The sequence below is a fragment of the Podarcis melisellensis genome (genome assembly GCF_964234715.1).
Source record: "Podarcis melisellensis genome assembly, chromosome: 12".
Lineage (NCBI taxonomy): Eukaryota > Metazoa > Chordata > Lepidosauria > Squamata > Lacertidae > Podarcis > Podarcis melisellensis.
The window spans coordinates 32,667,068-32,689,873 of NC_138544.1; the positions used below are offsets into that span (position 1 = coordinate 32,667,068).

At 42.7% G+C, this 22,806-nt stretch overlaps 1 protein-coding gene across 6 annotated transcripts in view; it reads right to left on the minus strand.

Annotated features, from left to right (window-relative positions):
- The window catches only part of DYNC1I1 (dynein cytoplasmic 1 intermediate chain 1), a 219,519-nt gene that overhangs the window by 12,322 nt on the left and 184,391 nt on the right, over positions 1 to 22,806 (minus strand). For all 6 annotated transcript variants that reach the window (XM_081882855.1, XM_081882857.1, XM_081882858.1 and 3 more), the window contains 2 exons: positions 16,653 to 16,793; positions 5,996 to 6,121 (listed from right to left, as the gene is read on the minus strand). In XM_081882855.1, coding sequence (XP_081738981.1) covers positions 5,996 to 6,121; positions 16,653 to 16,793 — 267 coding nt within the window. The remainder of the gene's footprint in view (positions 1 to 5,995; positions 6,122 to 16,652; positions 16,794 to 22,806) is intronic.

The following is a 22,806-nucleotide window of genomic DNA, read 5'->3' on the forward strand; positions in this document are numbered from 1 at the left end:
CAAGGCATGTGAATATCTCTGTGCTCAGAGGTGAATAGCTTAACACTCATTTTTACTACTTATGACATATCATGACAACAGTAGGTGGCAAGTTTTGGGGTGCTGCTTTATATAATGCTCCAAATAACATAGGTGGTCTACAGATGCAGAAAAGAAAATATTTCAAATGGATTTTTCATGGATATATTCTTGTGCAACTGGATACACTTAAAAATAATGGGGATAATTCATTTCTATTTTGTCAAATAATCAATAACCTGCTCTTTCACCTTATCATACATGTGAACATGTGAGTGTCGTGTGTGTGTGTGTGTACAATATATATATATTGTTGTCCCTCGAACATGTGTATATAACTCACATTCATTCTAATGGGCAGAATGTACAAGCGTCAGAGAGAAAATAGACCCCTGGCTGTGAAAATAAATGTGTTCAGTTATTTTCAGAGATGATGCTGAAATCAAACAGCTAAAAAATGTAGATGCTGTTTAAAAAACGATCAGAAAATGAAAATATTAATGTTATTTTAAACTTACTAGTCATGGGCTGTACAATTTGCCCATGTCTTTTCTGTTTGAGGTGTCATAAAATGAATGTTGACATCCATTTAATAGACAGGATGGAATAAGAAGGTCAAACCCTGACCCTCATGGAAATCAAAGGAAGCAAAGCTGCCACTTGTGGAGGTGCTGAGTAACCTTATGCAAATGGCGCCATCCAATTTTGGCCAGGGCACAAGCCAGTCAGCAATTCTGCATGGTCTGGGAGGTGATCTCATGGAGGATGCTATCTATAAGACCCTTTTCTTTGTTCCTCTTCTCTGTTCCATACTGTGGGCAATTATATTGTGGATTGTGGGGAAATAGGAGCATCAATGTTTGGGTGATTACTCACTTGTGGCTAAACCAGCATTACATGTAAGAAGCATGGGTCCATGTACTCCCTTCCTCCAGTCTCTTCTGCTGGCATGGCCATGAGGAGACCGGAAGCACCCACTGCCATTTTCAACTCACCACAGTTTGTCATTTTCTCTGAATCTCAACAAACTTTGAAGAGTTTTAAACTATAATTCGTCCAAAGAAGCCAAGATGAAATTGTGGCTACTGCTTCTGCCTTCTTCGAATAAACGACAATTTAATGGCCGTTCTCATATTGGACAAAACAACACAGTATGGTTAGTTTGAAATAGAATTGGTTGGTTACAATATCCAAGCCAGGTCAGAAACTCCTAAGCTTTTACGCATGCAATTACATATTCATACATATGCACATTAAAATAAATAAATCAAAAAAGGGATAAAGAAGAAAATTTCAGAATCCCAAAGCATGCAAGAGTAAATTAATGAACTTGGTTTGCATAGAATGTGCATTCTCTTCTAACAAGTATGCATTTGAATTATGTCATTAGGGCACATATGTAGGGTTCCACAAGAAATGAATGAGGCATTCGTTCTGCACCCCAACCCTGCTAAGCAACAAGTTGACAAACACCTTTGTTTCTGTTGCCACCTGTTCATCTCTCAGCCCTCACCCATCTTGGAAAAGAGGTACCTAGGTTGCAGTTGCCAGCAATCCAGGAGATGTGTTCGTCCATCTCCTCCAGGTCAGCTTGTAGATATACAACCAGAAAATATATCCAATCCACAAAGGAGAGATGGAATAGCTGAGACTGAAGGAAAGGGAAACGGGGATCCAACATAAATGGTTCTGGGTTTCCCTAGTGAAAGGAGAACGTATGGACTGCCTCTCAGCAGAATTCATTCCACAAATCACCTAATCCAAGGAGGATATATTAAGTTCAGTGTATGATATCGACAATTTTAAATCACCTGATGGTCTACCTCTTTGGGTTTTTTTAGATTGGGATCATTGTCCATTCTGCTTCTGATGTGGGGGTGGAGGGAAGCCAAGAAATGCATGGCTAATCTGGAAGAGATGAACAAAATACTCCAAATATCTTGCTGTATGATATGTCAAAGAGACATATTTACAGCCTGTCTAGACTACAGACAATAGGCGAGAACAGACTATATTGTCAACGCAGGTATTTCTAGCGTCTGTCAAATCACTCAGAAACAGAACACACACACACACACACACACTATAATAAATAAATAAATAAAACATGCTGTCCTGCCAGTGCCGCAGCAGAAATTTGAGTGTAATGACTTTAGACAGTTTAGCAATTATGGTAACGATACAGCAAGATGTTTCTGCAGTCATTTGCGAGCAAGAGCGACTCCCGCAAAAGCACAAGCCAGCCAAAAATGTGAGTCATGCGCAAGTAATTTTGCTATGGGCCATAAAAATCACTTTGTGTGAGTTAAAGCTAAATCTGTATGTGCTACATAATGTTTCCCTACTGTGGGGAGATGGAGATCCCAGTATCCTATCACAGATAATGACAAAAAACAAATTCCGTCTATAAAAGCTGATTGCTCCGCGAGTCACCCCTCGACTGTTCCAGGAATTGTAATGCAGACGCTACGTTTTGTGCTGCATTCAGCAACAAAGAGGCACATTCCATCAAGCACACACCATACTGACATCAATTTAGTCAGATTTTAGTATGGGGAGGGGGGCAGTTCAGAACAGCCTTGCAACACACTATATCCAGCCTGCTAATTTCCATTACATCTACTCTTCACCCCTATAGGCTTCCACTGTTCCTTTCTAGCCCACCATTTCAGATTTTTTTGTGCTCGTTTGGACAACTGTATCATGGACTGATTCATTCTCTTGTCTACATGAAAGTTGACAAGATGAAAGATGCCCCTGAGAGCCAGTGCAACACAGTAAGCTAAGATAGTGAGCTGTAAGCCTTAGGACCAGTGGGGTTTTTTCAGCCGGAGAATGCCAGATCACAGTTCCACTGCCTCTCAGGTGGGCACTGTGGCAGGCTGGCGCTCCCTTCACCTGCTTCTCAACTCTACATACTTCCGAGAAGCCCAAAACAGAAGCCCAAGTCAAAACGGAAGCTGCCAAGCATGTTCAAATCTACACTTTTTTGTTTAGATCTATGACTCCATGCAGCTCCTAGCTACAACGGGTCAAGCTATGGGGTGGGGCCAATTAATATCTCCTTTTCTTCAATCCATCTCCTATGTCGTGGCGGTGGGCTTGTTTTGAAAACAAAAACATTTAAAGTACTACAATACTAACAAAAACTAAAATAAGCTGCAGAGCTGCCTCTAACAGGGTGGTGACTCAGATCTCCCAGAAGCTAGAAGTCGGCGGTGGGCTTTGAGCTTCCAGCTAGGCCTCTACCGTCGCACATGTGTGTGTTTGTGCGAGGGCCCTTTTGAGCTGCCCTAGCCAAGGGAACGAGGGAGGTGGGGGCGCACTTCTTTGACCTGCCCCAGAACCAGGGGCAACCCCAAACAACAACAATTTATTTGTACCCCGCCCATCTGGCTGGGTTTCCCCAGCCACTCTGGGCAGCTTCCAACAAAGTTTGAAAATACATCAAAATGTCACACATTAAAAACTTCCCTGAACAGGGCTGCCTTCAGGTGTCTTCTAAATGTCAGGTAGTTGTTTATCTCTTTGACATCTGATGGGAGGGCGTTCCACAGGGTGGGCACCACTACCGAGAAGGCCCTCTGCCTGGTTCCCTGTAGTTTTGCTTCTCGCAGTGAGGGAACTGCCAGAAGGCCCTTGGAGCTGGACCTCAGTGTCCGGGCAGAATAATTGGGGTGGAGACGCTCCTTCAGGTGTACTGGGCCGAGGTTGTTTAGGGCTTTAAAGGTCAACACCAACACTTTGAATTGTGCTTGGGAAACAACTAGGGAAACAGCTCGTTGTAGCTTTTAGCACTTTTGTGGGCAGTGAATGCAGCTGTTGTCAAACCGGCAACTGTTCAGAGCTACCCTGAGTTGCCCAGTGACTTACTGTAACAACTTTGTGGTGAGTTCTGGCACCTATTTTTCTTGAAAAAAGCACAGCTTGGGACAAATCTTGTCCCTGCAATGAACTCTAGTAGGTGACCTTATCAGTGGTGTCCAAACTTTTTCCAAAGAGGGCCAGATTTGATGAAGTGAAGGGCCGTGAGGGCCGTCCAAAGGATTGAAGTTGTTGAGGTTTAAACTGCCACAGATTAAACCAACCGGCAGGCCGGATTAGGCCCCCGAAGCGGACTTTGGACATGCCTGCCTTAGGGAAACCCTTCCCTTCCAGTCGTAGCTTTCATAAGCAATTTGGGAATGGCAGATGCTGACCTTCCCTGCAGAGTTATAGTAATGAAGGGTTGCTGAGAGAACAATACATGAAAATGCTTGAATGTTCAGAAAGCACCAAATGCTATCTGAAACCTGCCTATACCAGTGACTTTTCACAGTCTTTTTTAAGAATTGAAATCCTAGTAGCTGTAAATACAATAGTATGTATTTATTAGCATGGTGCTTTCTTTACAGTAAAAAAGGCAAGAGAGAAAATAAAATGTTAGATTTTTTTAACACAAGAAAATAAAATGGTAGATTTTTTAAACACGATTCCTTGGTCGTGTTCTGTCATATGTGCACAGGTGTGCTCAGATATCTACCCACAATGTAGTTGCAAATCCACCACACTACCAATACTATGCAATAGTTCCTGACCCCAAGGCCCCATTTTAAGCAATTCTATGAAACTAACCAGACTAAAATTGGACCAATCGTCAAGATAACAAAAGCATAACGAAACAAAGCATCATCTCTGAAACAAAAATCTTCAGCACAAGTAAAAGTAAACTTAAAGTAATGTAACTTCAGCATTAACCAATTAATTTACTGATAAAAATTAACAACCTACAGGTACCTTGTTGAGATGGCCGCAGATATTATCATAGTCTTTCTTGCCAGACACTTGAGAAACTTATTTTCAAAGTGTTGGTACAAATTATAGTGCACATTAATTGAACGAATATGTGAACTTCCCTTTGGAGTGGGAGTTTATTGTGGGCAGAAAGGGGAGATTGTGGCCAGCAGAGAGTTTAAAAATTGCCTTCTCCACTCTATGCAGTCCTGAGGCTGACCAAGTTCCTCCAAAGCCCCATTATTTAAATTCATTTAAATAATGAATTTAAATTCTAGTCAATCCTATTCTGAAGGCTCAGAATAGGTAAGAATGCATTTATCAAAGAGCAGCCGATATATAAAAGAACTAATTAGAATCTTAGAACAGCCCTTACCATAATTTGCTTTTGGTGTCTGTCTCTTGGCATTTTGGTACAACTTACAGAGAGCCTGACCCAACACAGCTTGTTAAATAAGCTGCCATCACGATGATCAGCTGCTTGGTGAGGGAGGCACAAAATCCATACAGCTGTGCCTTCCAAACAGCCGATTAGCCTGAAAGATGCAACACTTGCTTGCATCCTTGATTCTCCAACCAGCTGGGGTTATACATGTGGGAGATGGATCAGGGTATAGATAAATTTTAACAAACCCACTGTGCATGCATTTTCTTTTTATTATGATGATTAAGCTTTATTTTTATTTTCTCATTTTACAAGTCACATTTAGTGTATATTAAAACAACGCATAACCAGCCCCGGATTGCCACAATTGCGTCCATATGCATCATGAACTTTGCTGTTACTGTATTTTGCATTAAACATGGCTACTCCACACCCTCAGAAATCTGAATAAATAAACGACTAGACTAGCATTAGACACATTACTTAACCCTACTTCTGTAATAATGAAGCCATCAGTACAGAAGATTAACATTACCATGTGGACATCTCTCAGAATTCAATTCATTACTCATAAAAGTGGGTGGGGTAGACTTTTTTTAAAAAAGTCATATATAAAATTTAAAATGTGTGGTTAAAGTATCCATGAATTGAAACCCATGGCAAAACTCCCTGATTTGAAAGTGGCTGGATTGCAGCTTGAATCAACACATTGTGCCAATGAAATGGGTAAGTGTTTCATACTCCAGTATGAAATGTTTATTTACAAAGCTGCAAGAAAAATGGCAAGAATGCAGAGCATCTATGAAGAAAGACAAGTACCTCTCCAACATCATAGATCCAGATCCTTCCTTCGGAGTCCCCAACGGCCACTTCTTTCCCAGCTTGGCCCCAACGAACGCGATTGAGGGCAGAAGCTCCTTCGATGGTCACGCTCGCTGTTGGAACCTAACAAAGACAGAATTCTCATGTGGATGTTGGCAAAGCCACTGCTTTGCAAATGAAAGACAATGAAATAAAATATCCATTGTTAAAACATAAAGAGGCAACAAGTGACACACAACTTTGTTTGGCTCTGGGACATGCTAAAACCACTGCAGCTTTATTTTTTATTTCTCTCTCTCTCTCTCTCTCTCTCTCTCTCTCTCTCTCTCTCTCTCTCAATTTGGCCTAACAGAAGATCAAAAGATGATGGATGACTCAGCTGAGTGGCAAGGATTAATGAGCTCAAATGTGGTATGGAACATAAACTGAAAGCTGAAAGGAGATTGAAGGGATTTCATGTAAACATTTTACTGACCTAGAGCAATTAGTTTAGCTGAGACAGGATGGGGTCAGAAACGAAAGGAAGATGGGCTAAAAAAATGACATTCGAAATCCTTTTGCTATTCATTTTCCTTTGCATCTCTTGCAGAGACGCTAAGCCCTTGTTACCCAGAGGAAGTGTTTTATGCCCTGCTAGAACTAACCTGGTCTGATCCTGAGCGCTGCTTTGTTGAAAAACTATGCAGGCAACACACAGAAAACTCTTGGGGAGAAATGCAGGGAATAACTACAATGTAGCTTCTCTTGGGGAACTAGGGCATAGTCTAAAGCATAGGGGGGCAACCTGAGGCTCTGCAGATGTTGCTGGGAGTGCAGAAGTCTACACAGGCTGGGGTTGATGGGAGTTGGAATGCAATGAGATCTGGAAGGCCACAGGTTGGCCACCACTGGTCACATGATGGAGCAACTTCACTAAAGCATGTCTATCCATGGCCTGAATGGACGGAACTGCTTATGAGCTCCTGTGGACACTCACCTCAAATTCCATGAATAAATGTAATAAACCCATTGTTTCCTATGTGCTCCAGTGATCAGGGTGCTCAATACAAATATCGTACACTAGAGAAAGAGTGGTGTGAATTTCAACCACAGCCTGAACTAGTTGTGGAGCAAAGGTTACTAAGGTCACCATCTCCAATTCACTGCTGGAGGGGCCAATACCAGTGGGAGTCCCCTCAAGGAGAAGATACCACAAGGACTCTGGTGTCTCCCCTTCTGGGATGCCACTGGTGGCCAAGAATCAAACCCACATGAACGTGGAAGAGAGATGGTGGAAGGCAGGGAAGTGAAGATCTCCCAAGGTGAGATACTGGGAGAGGAAAGGAAATATCCCAGTTGTGGGCCACTACTTTGGATAGAGAGAAGGTTCTGTATGTGTGTACTGCCTTTGTATTTCAGACACACTGCTGATTTTCTTTTCTGTTTCTGCTGTTGCTGTTATGAGTATGCTCTGGTAACCTCTGGGTTAGATTACTGCAACACGTGATATGTGGGACTGCCTCTGAAGATGGTTCAGAAACTTCAGCTGGTGCAGGATTCAGAGGCCAGGTTGTTCACCGGGGACTAGACAACTGAAGCATATCACACGGATCCTGATACAGTGGTACCTCGGGTTAAGAACTTAATTCGTTCCGGAGGTCCGTTCTTAACCTGAAACTGTTCTTAACCTGAGGTACCACTTTAGCTAATGGGGCCTCCCGATTTCTGTTCTCATCCTGAAGCAAAGTTCTTAACCTGAGGTACTATTTCTGGGTTAGCGGAGTCTGTAACCTGGGTAACCTGAAGCATCTGTAATCTGAGGTACCACTGTACAACTGCACTACTGCACTGGCTGCCAATGAGTTTTTGGGCCTAAATCAAAGTGCTGGTTTTGACCTATAAAGCTTAAAACGACTCAGAACCACAATACCTCAAGGACTGCCTCTCCCCATATGAACCGACCCAGATCCTGTGATCATTATCTGAGGCCCTTCTTCATGTGCCTCCTCCACAAAAGGCCTGGAGGGCAGCAACACAAAAACAGGCATTTTCTGCAGTGGCTCCCCATTTGTGGAATGCTCTCCCCAGAGAAGCTCGCCTGATGCCTTCATTCCTATCTTTAGGCACCAGGCAAAAACATTTCTCTTCTCCCAGGCCTTTGGCTAATTAAACAATCTATGGCCTTTCAAACTGGGTGGGTGAGGGGTTATTGGTTTTGTTTGTTACTATGTTATTGCAAACCATCCTGTGATCCTCGGATGAAAGACAGTATAGAAATCAACAACAACAGTAATCTATTTCTTATTATTATACTTGTATTTACAGAACTGTTTTGATTTTTATATTGTATATTATGTAATACATTGATTTTTGTGTTTTATGTTGCAAAGCCACCTCATGGTCCTTTGAAGGAAAGTATAAAAAGTTAATAAATAATTTTTTTCACTAAGCGCTATCAGGATGTATTTCTGTGAGATTTCATCCCAACCTGTTCTTAAGAAGCTTTTCGGAAAATCACATGAAACTTACTTCTAAGTAAATGTAGTTAGGGAAACAATGTTAATAAGAGCATATGAGTCTATCAGGAATAATTAATCCAAAGTATTTTAATCTCTTCAGCCCTACCCCCTCCCAAATGCTTACCATTTAAATTAGAAACATTTGTATAATTATGAAGCGATTTTAATTCTATATTCATTTCTTCATAAAACACTAAAAGCCTTTGTGTTTTGACAAAGCATTTGTAATTAAAATGTGTAGGGAGGGGAAGCAACCTACATGCAACAATATGTATTAAATGACAGATTTTATCTACGTATATTTGATGTGCTTTAAAAGGAGAGGAAGAATTACGCAGTAACCAAACAGAAATTAAAGCTGCTGTCCTATACAGTTACTTGGGAGTAAGCCCCATTGCACATAGGGGAGCTTACTACCAGGTTTTCTGTATGAGTAATCATAGGTAGGGTTGGACTGTTAATTTTAATAGGTTTTATACCTTATTGAGAAAAAGTGATGGGTAAAAATATGCATATTTAGTTAATTTAAAATATATAATCATTCTAGTTCAGGTAGACTAGAAGCAATCTTCAAATATTTTGGATAGCCTCCCCCCCAAGAATTCTTGTTTTCTTCTTCTATGTGTTACAGCTCCAAGTCTGACAGAAATGTATAAATGATGAAATATGGAAGCGTTGCATTTGTTCTCCTCTGCCGCTTGCATTGTTGCATCCATTTGAGGATATAAATCAAACATGGCAAGCTTTTCCTTGCCATGGGAAGCCAGGAAGCTACGCTGAACCAAATGCAAGCCTTTTATATATTTCACTCCATAGTCCAGCAGTTAGGCTTTAAAAGAGCTATAATCGATGGTGTCATTCCCTACCTAACATGTCAATAAAAAACAACAGTCAGAAAGACGTTTCTCTAAATCAGATAAACGTGTTTGTTAGAGATTTGCATTAACCTCAGAGATGAAAAAGAATCATACAAGAAAAAAGGATGGCTAAATATTTCTAAAACTTTCTCATACTATCCCATAGATTTATCGTTGATGGCACTTGCAAGATAAATGCAAGTTTTGATCAAAATCATTGACTGATGCTATTTCTGCAAGTTGGAGCTGTGTTGTGTTGTTTTGTGTTTTGTGAGAGAGAGAGGGGGGGGGCAAGGACAAGGACAAGGAATGCACTACTTCCTGAATCTATAACCAACCTTAGGGTGACCCACTAGATATGTGCCCTTATACCTGCTAGGAACATTTTTATTTATTTACTTAGCTTTGAAAATTCCCTTTGCTGTTATAAATGGGCCTTTGGTTCCAAACTTGCGAAAAGGAAAAGGGAGCTTTTGTGATACTCTTTTTTTTAAAAAAAATACTAAAGCAAAAATGAATGCACATCAACATTTTTTGAAAGTTAAGATAAATTTCGCCTACCCAATTATTTCCATAAAACAAGTTTATGAAATAGTGACTAAAACCCTGTTCCTAAATATTTCACTGGGGTGACTAGAACCCCGTAGCTGGTTTCATGCAATAGTTTTTTGGGTGTGTCACCCTAAAATTTCAAACAGTGTCCCAAGGGAGAACTCCCCAGCCCTGTCACTGCTTGGAGCTGGGCAGGTGGTGAAGATCATTATTTCAGCAAGATCTTGCAGAGCCTTACCTGTAATATATTTTTACGCTCTTGTTCCCTTTTTCATTTTTGTGACTATTTACTGATAGTTTTTGTTGCATCTTAATAGAATGCAAAATCTGGATTGTAAACTGCCTTGGGGATTTCATAAAAAGGTGGGCTATAACTCTTGAAAATAAATAACATTATGAATACAGGAGGCAGCTCAATACACTGACTGGCAACAGAGATTCCTTCTCCGAGCCCTAACTGCAGGGGCCAGGACATGGACCAGGGATCTTCTGCATCCAGAGCACTGTGCTGTGGCCTGTCCCATATTCCCTTTACCATGATTAGTCACATTCTGAATGTAAGAAGCAACTCCCTCTGGGAGCTTAGCTCACTGGGCCTGCCAATTTGATGATTATATTTGGGGCAGTCAGTCAGATTTGTGGGCTGGGACCTTGGCTGTAATCTGCAAGGCCATCCCTTACCCAGCACACCTGTAAAGAGTCGCTGTGCATTTTCCTATTGCTAACACTCTGATCTACAAGTCAGTGATGGCATAGTATTTGGCCGCTGACCTGCTAAACAGCCTGAACACATTGGGTAAAATGCAAGCTCATTCTAAAACATTTAGCAGTCCTGCAGAAGCCTGCCAAACTGTTGTCTCAATTCGGAGCCCACATTCTAGACCCAGTCTTTTCAGCAAAACAACTTCTGTGGGTTTAGGATAGCAACCTAAATCAGATTTAAGCACTTCCGTTCAAACTGGATCGTGGATAGGAGGCTAACGTTTCAAGACTTTTTATTTTTTGCAAACAGCTAATTTCATTCTAATCTAGTAATGAACCAATCCGATAGTTCAGTCACGTCTTAAGAAAAATAGGTTACAATTCAAATGAAAGCACTTATTCCTTTGCCCTCAACAGGAGTGATTTAAGCAAATGCTTATCAGTGCCACTGAAATCAAAAGGCTTAACTTGGGCTCAATACTTCTGGAGAAACAAAATCATCATCATTAGTATTCTTTATTAAAGTTCTGAATTGCCAGGCAAAGGATCAAAAGAACCATCGCTTTCAGTTGCTAAAGAGTTTTCTTCTTGGCTGATACGGTGGGTCTCTGATTGCTTTTTCCTGGCTTGGTGCTGAATTTATTCCTGCTGATGTCCAGAGGAAAGGGGAATGGAAAGTTTATCTGCCTAGAACAGATTTAAAGGTCCAAATTAAACAAATACGAGCAAAGTGAATCCTGCTTGCAGCCCCACATGCTTTAACAGCATTGATCACAGTGCAATTTCCATGTCAATAACAACAGGGAAGATTTGCAACAGCCTTGATGGGGGGGGGGGAATAAAGTATTTTCCAGCCTGCTTTTTGAGAAAATGGACTTTTTCTCTTAACAGTCTTATGGCATTGATAGTAAGGGCTCTTAATGGTAACACCTGTAGGGATCTGCTCCTCTTTGCTCCTACCCCCAGAAGAAAAAGCTGGAGAGAAAAGCCCTCTCTGTACATCCCCCTTCAGCCGCTCGCTTTATAATTAAGGCGGCTCTGCAGCTTCCTGCTCGGAACACTTCAAAAGACCTCGAGTCTCCACTTGACAATCCAGTTTTCAGTATTTGTCCCTCCTTACCTGTCTAAGGTGATTTACGGCAAGGAGCAGTAAAAATGTGCGTTTTCTTTTGACTGAAATGTATATTAAGGCCATACGAAAGAAGGAATTAACCACACACACAAAAGTAGAAGAAAATATTGGCAGTTATTACTTTTGCCTTGGTAACTTGGTTGGTTTCTTGACTACAGCCCCGATCCACGAGTATATAAATCCACTACCTTCTTTAGTCTTTTACATACAACTGATGAATTAAGCTCTGTCTCGCCTTAAAAGCTCCTGCCTGAAGCCTCTGTGGCGCCAGAGCACTTTCTGGATTTTCTGCTCTTGCAGACTAACGTAGCTATTTTTCTGCAATTAGGAAACTCAAAATTTATTATCACGATTATTCGTTTCTATAGTGTTTTAAGCTCACAAACCGCTTTACAAGTCTTGTTTCTTTCATCCGCACTGCCTTATTGTTATCTTATAATTCTGATAGGATTTGATCTGCACGTTTGCTGGACAGAATTCTACAAAGTATATTTGCAGCTTGCATGATGCAATGGGGTTTTTTTGGGGGGGCATGTTCCATTCTCAGTGGTGGCATTTAGAACGTTCAATCACAAGACCGTTCTCGCAGGGTGGGGGTGGGGGGAAGGATTACAAAGGAAAAGTTCAAGGGACAATTTCTGTAAAATCTGAATTAGGCGCAGTTATTTCACAACTGGAAATTAGGCAAAACTGCAGGCTGCTTGAATTCATACAAAAATGGCATGAGACAAAATTGTAAGAGAACAAAAAAAAGCAGCAGCGGCTATGGTAAGAGATATTGATTTTCATGTACAGAATATATTTTCTCACAAAGCTTTCTGACTTCAACGTTTCACTGATGCTAAACAGGGCAACAGAGTTCTCTCTGTATGGTTCCTATTTTTAAATTTCTCCCCAATACTGGTATGGAAATCTTATGTTTGAAGGCTTTAATTGCATGTGAAGCTTTGCAATTGCGTGTGTTTGGGCCAGGAGCAGAATATATATCCTGCAGGGAAGAATGAATGGTGGCAGGAGGGGGAAAGAGAGACTGAATTTATTTATTTATTTAGTAAATTGATAGCCCACTTCTCAGTTTAAAAAGAACATTTTCACAGCAGAATACAATAAAGCACGCAAAGAAACCCTGTTTATAAAATGATATTATACTAATATTATACAAATAAAACCAACAAACAATAATTAAAAACCATACCAATTTGATTAAACAAAATTGCATTGTGACCAACAACATTATGATTGACATACCTGATATATGTACTATTGACCAGAATATCTCAAAAATGTTTTCTGTAATATTCTGGGCAGAATGTCAGCTTCAAAATAAAGGCAATATGGACACACCTTAAAATGACAAAATATCTGCCACATCTCCTAGCATCTGCAGGCAGATAGGCTAGGAAAATACTGACTTAGACCTGATCTATGCAATCAGGACAAAAAGGAGCAGAATGGGTTGTATCACTTCAGTTTGGGGGATGCTGGTTGGTTTTATTATTGTTGTTGTTGTTCCCCATCTGTGACAATTCCCTTCAATTAAAAAGCTAGCACATCAAGGAGAAGGAATGTCTGCTCTCTGTGTGCTGGTATTGAACTCTGCAGGTAGCTTTTGATGCTGTTGTTTTACATACTGGAGCATTGAATAAACGTTTATTCTATGTCCGTTCTACTACCTTACAAACTCCTTTCTTTCTCCTTCTGATGAGTTGGTAGTTCAGGCCCTTACAAGACAGCAGTTTGGGGGAGGCAAATTATAAATGTATCAAAGAAACCTAGTGCACTCTGAAAGTGTTTTACGAACTCCATTCAAATTAGGAAACTCAAAAACGATAAAACACTCAACAACGCCCCCCCCCCAAAAAACCCCAGCAAGAAAGACTTAATAAAATCACTCAGAAATACATCCAAGAGTTTAATGCAGCTGCTTCTTAATTTATAATCTTCTTTTATCAGTACTTACTTTCACAAATTTGTTTGTATTATATACTTATTAGTATGAAAATAAGGCAAGGGTCACTTTGTAAAATCTGGACTTCTCTAGTGGTATTTTCTCTTTTAATGATGTTTATTATTCACTTATTCAGTTTTATCTCATCTTTCCTCCAAGGATCTGAGGGCAGCCTATATTGTTCTTCCCTGGCTGTCCTTTTATTCTCCCAACAGTCCTGCAAGGCAGCAAGTGTGACTGGCCCATGGCTTCTGGGCAAGGATTTGAACCCAGACCTTTCTGGTTCTAGCCACTACAGCGCCCCAGATGATCCAGCCCTTGTTACTGTACCTCCTCAGTAACGCTGCAGACTTAAGACACATTCATCAAATTTCAGGGTCAGTTATCTTCTAAATGAAGCACCACACTTATCTGGGAGTAAGTCCCATTGAACTCAGGGGGACCTATTTTCAAGTAAACGATCAATAGGATCAGGCTGTATGTGTGCCTAGGACTATAGCAACATACCCTAAATGTTTGCATAGGTGTTTGTGCAGAAGGAGGTATTGCTAATTTCAATAGAGCTTAATCTCAAGTCAGTGTACTAAGATTTAATGGCCTTAAAGCCCAATCTTATGCAAGTTTAACCAGAAATTAAGTCCCATGGAATTCAATGGGGCTTACTCCCAGGTAAATATGGAAGTGGCAGCTGCAGCACTACATACCGGCAGGTGGCTGTCTAGCCAACATCTCTTTGAGGCAGTCTGTTCCGCTGACAAACAGGTCTTGCCTTTAGCGATTTCCTCCTAAATTCTCACCGAAATCTGCTTCCCTGCAGGTTCCAAGGGCTTGCGGGACAGCTGTAACCTGCCCCCCTCAGGCCTTGTACACACCATACATTTTACAGCAACACATGTCTCTCCTCCCCTTCTTAAGAACTGTAGTTTACAACTCCCAGCACCCACACAAACTACAGGTCCCAGTACTCTTGGCTGAGCTGGCAGAAGTGTTTGAAATGTATGCTGCATATGCAGTCCTAGAGAAAAAAAGACATTCACAAAAGGAGAAATAATAAAGAGCTGCTTTGCCTACTCTGGCAAGCCAAGAAGAAGGCTGGACCTGCCACTCAGGACATTTATTAATTATTATTTATTCCACACCACACATTTAAAGCACATTCCACACTCGTTGAAAGCATGAGATTTCGAATAATTCTGGGAACTGTAGTTCTTCCAGAGCCAAGCGCCCTGGACAAACTACAGTTCCCAGGATTATTTGAGGTAAGTCAGGTGTTTAAAACGTGCACTGAATGTGCTTTAAATGTAAGGTGCAGATCTGTGGCTAGGCTTCCCTTTTTGTCCTTCTTGGCAACATGAGAAAGAGCAACTTGTGCAACTCCTCTGTAGCGAGTGGTGCAGAGTTTCAGAGGCATGTGAAACCTCCCAAACCTGCCACCACTGGGACAGGAGGTGGGGGAGGGGGAGATGCTCTAAATTCCTCACGGGGCATGCAGAAGAAAATAAATAAATGGGGGGGAGCAGAAGTGCAGGTGAACAAATCAGCCCCGACACACACACTCTTTTTGAAAACGTGAATCAACTCTGCACAAGAGAAGGAAGGAATCTGTGCCATGTCTTTAATCTGGGGCAGAAGGCTTTGGGATGAATGTGCTAAGATGCCACGTTTGATTTAGAGCCCCTGGGCAAAGACACAGCCTCCCTCAGCGATGAACTAAGACAATAGGGATCACAAATTAACAACAATAGTTTTTGCACAAAGCAAGTTACAAGCTTGTCTCTTGCTTGAACGTAAGAGCATAAGAGGAGCCTGGATCAGGCCATCGGCCCATCTAGCCTAGCATCCTGTCCTCCCAGTGGCCGACTAGGTGCTTGCAGGAAACCCTCAAGCAGCAGAAGAACACTCTCCTCCTTGAGATCTCTGTAGCAGAAGTATTAAAGCCTCCAACCACCTTATCAGACATGGCCAAACTCGGCCCTCCAGATGTTTTAGGATTACAACTCCCATCATCCCCGACCGCTGGTCCTGTTAGCTAGGGATGATGGGAGTTGTAGTCCCAAAACATCTGGAGGGCCAGGTTTGGTCATGCCTGCTCAGTGTCTATGTTCATCCCACCAGAGAGGTGTGTCCCCCCATAGTAACATTCTGGTGGATTTCATATTCCCCTAGAGTTGCCGCAAAGAAAGAGTATGAGTGAAGGATGACGTGATGCTTACAGGGTATGCCTGCGGCCTACTGGATGTTGCTAGCCTGAGCACCGGCCATGACGGAAGTTATAGAGTCCAACAACCAAAGAAGGGCAGTGCCTTGTCTCCCACTGGGTGGATCAAGAAGCCGACAAATGATCCTGTGAGGCAGAAGTTGGAAGGTGCAAGTGGGTGGGAGGATCCTGGGTGTAACCACACCCCACCAATTTAAAGCACACCCGAAGAAGCCTGGGAACTGCAGTTTCCCTGCACAGCACGCTACAATTCCCAGCACCCTGAAACTGAAGTTCCCAGGGATTCTTGAGGGGAGGTCATGTGCTTTAAATCTATGCTGGGGACTTGCCCTTTGTCTCTGGGCAAAGGAGGAGGGGAACACCACCAGGCAGGTCTGGTGGCACCCAGAAAAGGACCCTTGGAAACTGATGAAATTAGCAAGCACCGAATTTGGAGTGGGCAGTGGCATAGCATGGGTTGTCAGCACCCGGGGCAAGGCAAGTAATTTGCGCCCCCTAACCCTAACCCCCAGATGTTGCGCCCGGTGCGGCTGGCCCCCCCTGCACCCCCCATGCTATGCCACTGGGAGTGGGAGCCTGTTTCTAACGAAGGCGGTTTCTTCTCCTTCCCTCCCAATTTGAAGAGAAGGGCTAAGATGAAATAATAATAATAATAATAATAATAATAATAATAATAATAATAATAATAATAATGGCAACTCAGCAGAAAATGTCAGCTCCCAGGCCCCGATCCTTCTCCCTCCTCACCTCTGTGTCATTATTCAGGTTCCAGAGATCCAAGCGGCCCATCCCATCCACGCAGGCAAAGAGCGCGGGATGCACTGGTGACCACATGACATCGTAGACATAGTCGGCATTGTCTTCAAAGGAGTAGAGCGGCTTGTTGTGCTGGAAGGGAGAGAGAAGCAGAGGGGAAGCATGAAGACTTCGTGGCGCTACTGCTGCCTCGGGCTGTCTGGCGAGTCTAATTAAAAACTTTGCACATTCAACCAAGTGTCATAAAACTTCCCGCAGATGAAAGGTCCCGGGACGGAGAAGGTGGGGCTGCTGCTGCTGCTGCTGCGCTCTAATGGGGGGGGGGGGCGACCACTGTCCAGTGAGTAGGATTGCAAAGTGGGGGTGATCGTGTAGATGCGGGGGGGGGGGACGTGCGGGGGAGGAGGCGGATGGAAGGAAGGAAGGAAGGAAGGGAGAGTTTGGATTTCGGCGAGGAGAGAGAAGGGATTGCGCAAGACATTCCTCGCGCAGGTAAAAGGGAGCTCGCAAGCGGCCCATTCAAGGGGTGGGAGGGAGATGCTGCCTGTTGCTCGCGCCAAGGCATCGCCTTCGTAAGCTGCTGCCCTGATAAGGGATCGGGAGATTCCCGGGGAGGAATGGCAAGGGAAGACGAAGACTGCCACCTAGCGGCTGCCGGCAGGATGCGGCAGGCGCGAGTCACAGAGGCGCTTAGGCGGCGGGAGCGGAATAACCCAAGAATGCTGACTGGGGGCGGGGGGGCGCTGGGGAGGCCTGCGGAGATTTCCTTATTCCCGTCTGCGCTGCGCTCATTTGGGCGCACTGTGCTTTTAACGGAGGGATGGTCTACTGCTGTTCTCTAACTTGCTGTTTAGAAATTGTTCGTTGTTTTCCTTTAAAACCTGTATTTTCAAGAAGGTGGAGCGTTTTTGTTTTTTACTCCGAAGAGCAAACCAGAAGTCTATTAAATGATGCATATGTATATATAACACGCACGATATATTTTGAAAAGTTGCGCGCTCGCTATGCATTTTTTTAAATATGTCGTAAGCAAATTTTGCATGGCCACTGATCGAATGAAACGGGTTTTCGCCGACGTTTGGATACAACTAGATGCCATTTTGAATCAGGATGGTGGACTGGACATTTCAGAATGGCACTGATTTTAACCAAATTGTGCATGAAGGTTCCTGAGATTAAGCAGCAGGTTTTTGCCTAGGTTTTAACTACTGATTTCAAAATACTGATTTTTTTTGTTTGTTTGTTTCTAAGCATTCGTAGGGAATACTGGGTTCAAGGCTGCTTTATTAAATAAGGCTGTTATATTAAATAAAAGGTTAGAGAGGTACCTGCTGCCTTAGTCCAAAGTGCAAAGGTTACTTCCATGTCTGCACTTAGGGCTGAATGTTTATGAACTGATGCAACAGGCCAGTGGTATTATTATTATTATTGTTATTATTATTATTATTGGTATTTCAGTTTTCTATTCAAATGCAGGGAGCTCATGGTCACAGTGGCCCTTTCGCAGAACTAAGCAAAAAACCGCCCCTTGAAATGTTACAGATACGACTTCCACATCTGCAGAATGTATTTATTTAGGCAATTAGTATTCCACTCCATATTTCAAAGAAACTTCTGAGTGCTTTACAACATCCTAAAAATATCACAAACAAATACCAAAACAAAAATCCACCTTTTAAAGCAGCACAAAACAATTCCATAGGACAAAATGGTTTTGCTTTTGTTTTTTAAAGGAAGCCGGAACTTAACAACTTACATATGAGGACCATAATAATTACTGCTAGCAGATCCAAAATACAGAAATGGAAGATGGGCAACCAATCCCACTCACCAGTGTATTTATAGGTAGCAGTAGGACTTTCACTTCTGCTGCTATCTCTTCAACTTAAGCTCACGCCAGAACTGACTGCACACGCCCCTGTCCTGGGGCTCCCTGCTGTCACTGGGATGCACCCACAAGCTCTCCTGCCCCCTGGGAAAAGGTAGTGTTTAAGCAGCTCCCACGGTCAGTTCCCACATGACAATTTTCATATGAGGCACTTTTTAAAAAACAAGAAAAGATGGCTGCTGTTCTGATCAGGGAGGAAGGGCTGTAATTCACTAACAGAGCATCTGATTTGCATGCAGAAGGTCCCATGTCCACCCAGGTATGGCTGGGAAAGCGCTGCCTGAAACCCCAGAAAGCGGCTGCTGGTCATTGTGGATAATACCGAACTACATGGACAGCTTCCTATATCCCTGAAGGCTTCTCAACAGGGGCACCAGGATATTTCCTTCTGCAAGCATCCCTTGGCAAGTCAATCACTCATCTTCTTCCTGATAATGTATCTCAGGATGGGAGAAAAATACTATACGAGCCCAGCCACGGCTTCTCTGCCAAACACACACATCTTTTCACTATGCATTAGAATTTAGCTATCAGGCAGCATGCTCTGGTGCCACATTTCCCTGCTAAACTGCATTCTCCGGCTCATCAAGTTACTTCTGCTCTTTTCTTTTTCTTTCTTTTTCTCTCCCCAGGGCTTCTCTTCACTTTTTTTCTTGAGGACAAGGTGATCTGTAGTTTCTGGATATTCTGAAAGCCAGTTCCCCCTCTCCCTCCCCCGTGTTTAAGACTTGAGTTTGAAGCAAGGAGGTGGCAAGGTTCAGAGAGCACAGCTGCGCCAAGAGAGCGTGGTGCTGTTGCTTGACTTTTAAGTGCCTACGCGTCATTTCATTTCACAACAGACTGGAAGTTCGAAGCAAGTTTTTTTTTTTTTTAAAGTACACCAGGTTCGTAACATGTAATTGGGTGTCATGAATTATTCATCACATTCTGGCTCGTCTTAAGTCTGATTTCTGAATAATGGCTTTGCTAATCCCAGATCAATTAGTGTGAAATGAAATTTAAATGATAATGAAAACCCCAGAGATAAAAGAAAATTAAATATTCTCATCGCTTGTGACAGAAATCTAAACAATGGGATTTCTACATGTGTGCCTATGTATGTGTATTTGTATATAACACAATTTGCATGTACTGTATACAGACAAACACAGTAGACACACACACATACACATCTCTCTCACACACACACATATGCACACCCCAGTCTATATCACCCCCTGTGGGGTTTAATATCTCTTTACAAGAAAAACATGATAAAGATCATACAAAGATAATTTTTTTAAAAAAAAAAACAACAACAATTGACTGCAACTTTAGTTTGCAAAATGCAGCCAATCTTCCAGTCGTTCTTGACTGCATTAGGTATCCTTATGAGTTATACAGGAAGATTCATAGCTCTGTGGTAGAACATCTGCTGGGCATGCAGAAGGTGCAGGTTCAACCCCTGGGATCTCAATGTAAGGAGAGTAAGGGAGGGACATGACTGAGCTGAGGTGTGGAGAAAATGGATATAGAACACTAGAACTCAGGACATGCTGTGAAGCTGAACGTTGAAAGATTCAGGACAGACACAAAAAAGGCACTTCATAATACATAGTTGAGCTATGGCATTTCCTCTCAACAAGAAGTAGTGATGGCTGCTCATCTGGATGGCTTTAAAAGTAGATTAGACTGATTTTCACAGAAGGTCAGTGGCTACTAGGCACAACGTCTATGTCCTAAACCCAGTACGCCTCTGAATACGAGTTGCTGGGAGTTACAATTGCAGTAAGGGCTGTCGCACTCAGATTCCCCTTGCAGGCTTCCCATAGATATTTGGCTGGCCATTGAGAGAAGAGAATGCCGGACTATGATGAGCCTTTGGCTTGATCCAGCGGGGCTCTTGTTACGTGTGTCATATGAAGTTCATAAAGGATGAGCTTTGAGTCCATGAAGAATGTCTTCTGAAGGGGTCAAAATTTCCCTTTGAAGATTGTGTGTGTGTGGTTCTTAAAGGGAAAAGTGAGCATTTTACTCAGGCATCCATAAGGTAAAGGTAAAGGGACCCCTGACCATTAGGTCCAGTCATGACCGACTCTGGGGTTGGGGCGCTCATCTCGCTTTATTGGCCAAGGGAGCCGGTGTACAGCTTCCGGGTCATGTGGCCAGCATGACTAAGCCGCTGCTGGCGAACCAGAGCAGCGCATGGAGCAGTTTACCTTCCCGCCAGAGCGGTACCTATTTATCTACTTGCGCTTTGATATACTTTTGAACTGCTAGGTTGGCAGGAGCAGGAACCGAGCAATGGGAGCTCACCCCGTCGTGGAGATTCGAACCGCTGACCTTCTGATCGGTAAGTCCTAGGCTCTGTGGTTTAACCCACAGCACCACCCGCGTCCCCACAAAACATCTCAGGAGAAGTCGCATTTAAGAGGACTTGGTTTTAACTAGGGATGGGGAAACTTTGGCCCTCCCGATGTTGATGGACTGCAGCTCCCATGCGCCCTCCCTGGCCATTGTTTATGGTGGCTGCATCCGCTGAGAGGAGGAGTCCAACATAATCTGGAGGCCCACTAACCTTGGTAAAAACCAACACTGATCACTGATTTCTACTGCATGCAAGTACTGCATATGTGCACAGAAATTCACAAAACTGGCCTTAGACCAGGTAAAGGTTTGGCAAAGTCACAAACACATACGCTGCATGTCTAGGTTTCCACCAGCTCCTTGATCAACCCATGACTGCGGCACCCACCTCCTTTCCATCATAAAGAATAGCTTGGGTATATAGAAATATGACAATAAGTATAACTGTATCTAGGGCTAAAGTCCCGGCTGGTTCCCCGGCGGAGTTGCATGAAGGATCTTCCTTAATCCAGGAGGCGCCACACGTTAAGAACCTCGCTGCTTAGAGGAAGGCATGTGGACATGTTTACAGGTTTTAACTAGCATTTAGCTGCTTAAAAGCTACAATGAAATCTATCAGCTTTGCTTGTTTCATGAAAGAGGTATTTCACACTCTTGGAATGGCGGAAGCAGGCTCTCCACGAAGGTGCATCTCGCAACTGTGTCTCCATCTGATCAGAGGTCTTTCACCCAGCGGAGAGCCACCCAGCAGAAATCAAATTTGAACCCAGTCAAGAAAAGAGCCTTTATGCTTGTGGAGTTACTGCTACCATTTTAAAACTACTTTACACTGGAATTTTTCTCTTTTTTAAAAAAATATTTTTTATTAAGTTTTCCATTTTAACAATCCAATCAGATCACATTAAATATTCCAAATTATACAAATACATATCATATAGTCGAAATATTTTGCCAAATTATAAATTTTTGTTGGGGCTTCCCATGCTTCAAGTTCAGTGGGGTCCAATCATCTTATGTTTCTACTGCCTTGAGTTTCCAATAGTTTCTTCTTTAAATCTTCCTGCTGTTATCCTTCCAATTGTTCTCATCCCAGGAATAGTTCTGCGAGGCCGGTGAGATCTCTTAACATACAACTGTCCGCATCCAGAACAAACAGCCTCCAGAGTATTTTGAGAGAATCCATGGAAATCAACCAGTTTTCACCTGGTTCAAATCTGCAGTTGCACATGGCCTACACATTTGCATCCATTTTATACCAGTTTCACAACCCCGGCTTTCCACCAAATTCTTTGGTATTTTGGTGAGGATGTTGAGATTCTCTGATAGAGAATGCTTCTCTGCCCACCTGCTCCGGACTATATTTCCATGGGGTTTCTTGAGGAAATGGAACATCTTTTATACCACATTCAATCTGTGGTGTAGATGTGCCCTTAAACTTTACAACAGCGCTGTTTGTTGGGGGTCAGGCTGCAGCTTCAGGCAGCAGGAAGGGAACACCTGCCTGGTAAGATGCAGACACAAGGAATGGTGCTGAAGGTTGATCCCAGTCTTCAAGGCATGCTCTTCAGAGCCTCTTGGCTTCAGTTAAGGTAAAGAAATGTGGCTTCTCTCTCTGCAACAGCTGTCACCAGACTTGTGCTCTCCAGATGTTGTGGATGACAATGCTCAACCTGGGACTCATAGGTATTGTAGTCCAAAACATCTGGTTGACGAAGGCTGCTCTACAATATCCAAAGAGCATGTCGTGTTGTTTTGGTTTATGCAAAAAGCAAATGTAGCAATGTTGGTCTGCAAGACAAAAATCTGCAAACTTTTAGAAATACCTTTATTAGGCCACTTTGTTGTTCCAATAAATAACGAAGTGCAGGACTCATTAATCCCATATTCGTTATTGGGAGAGACATAGCAGGA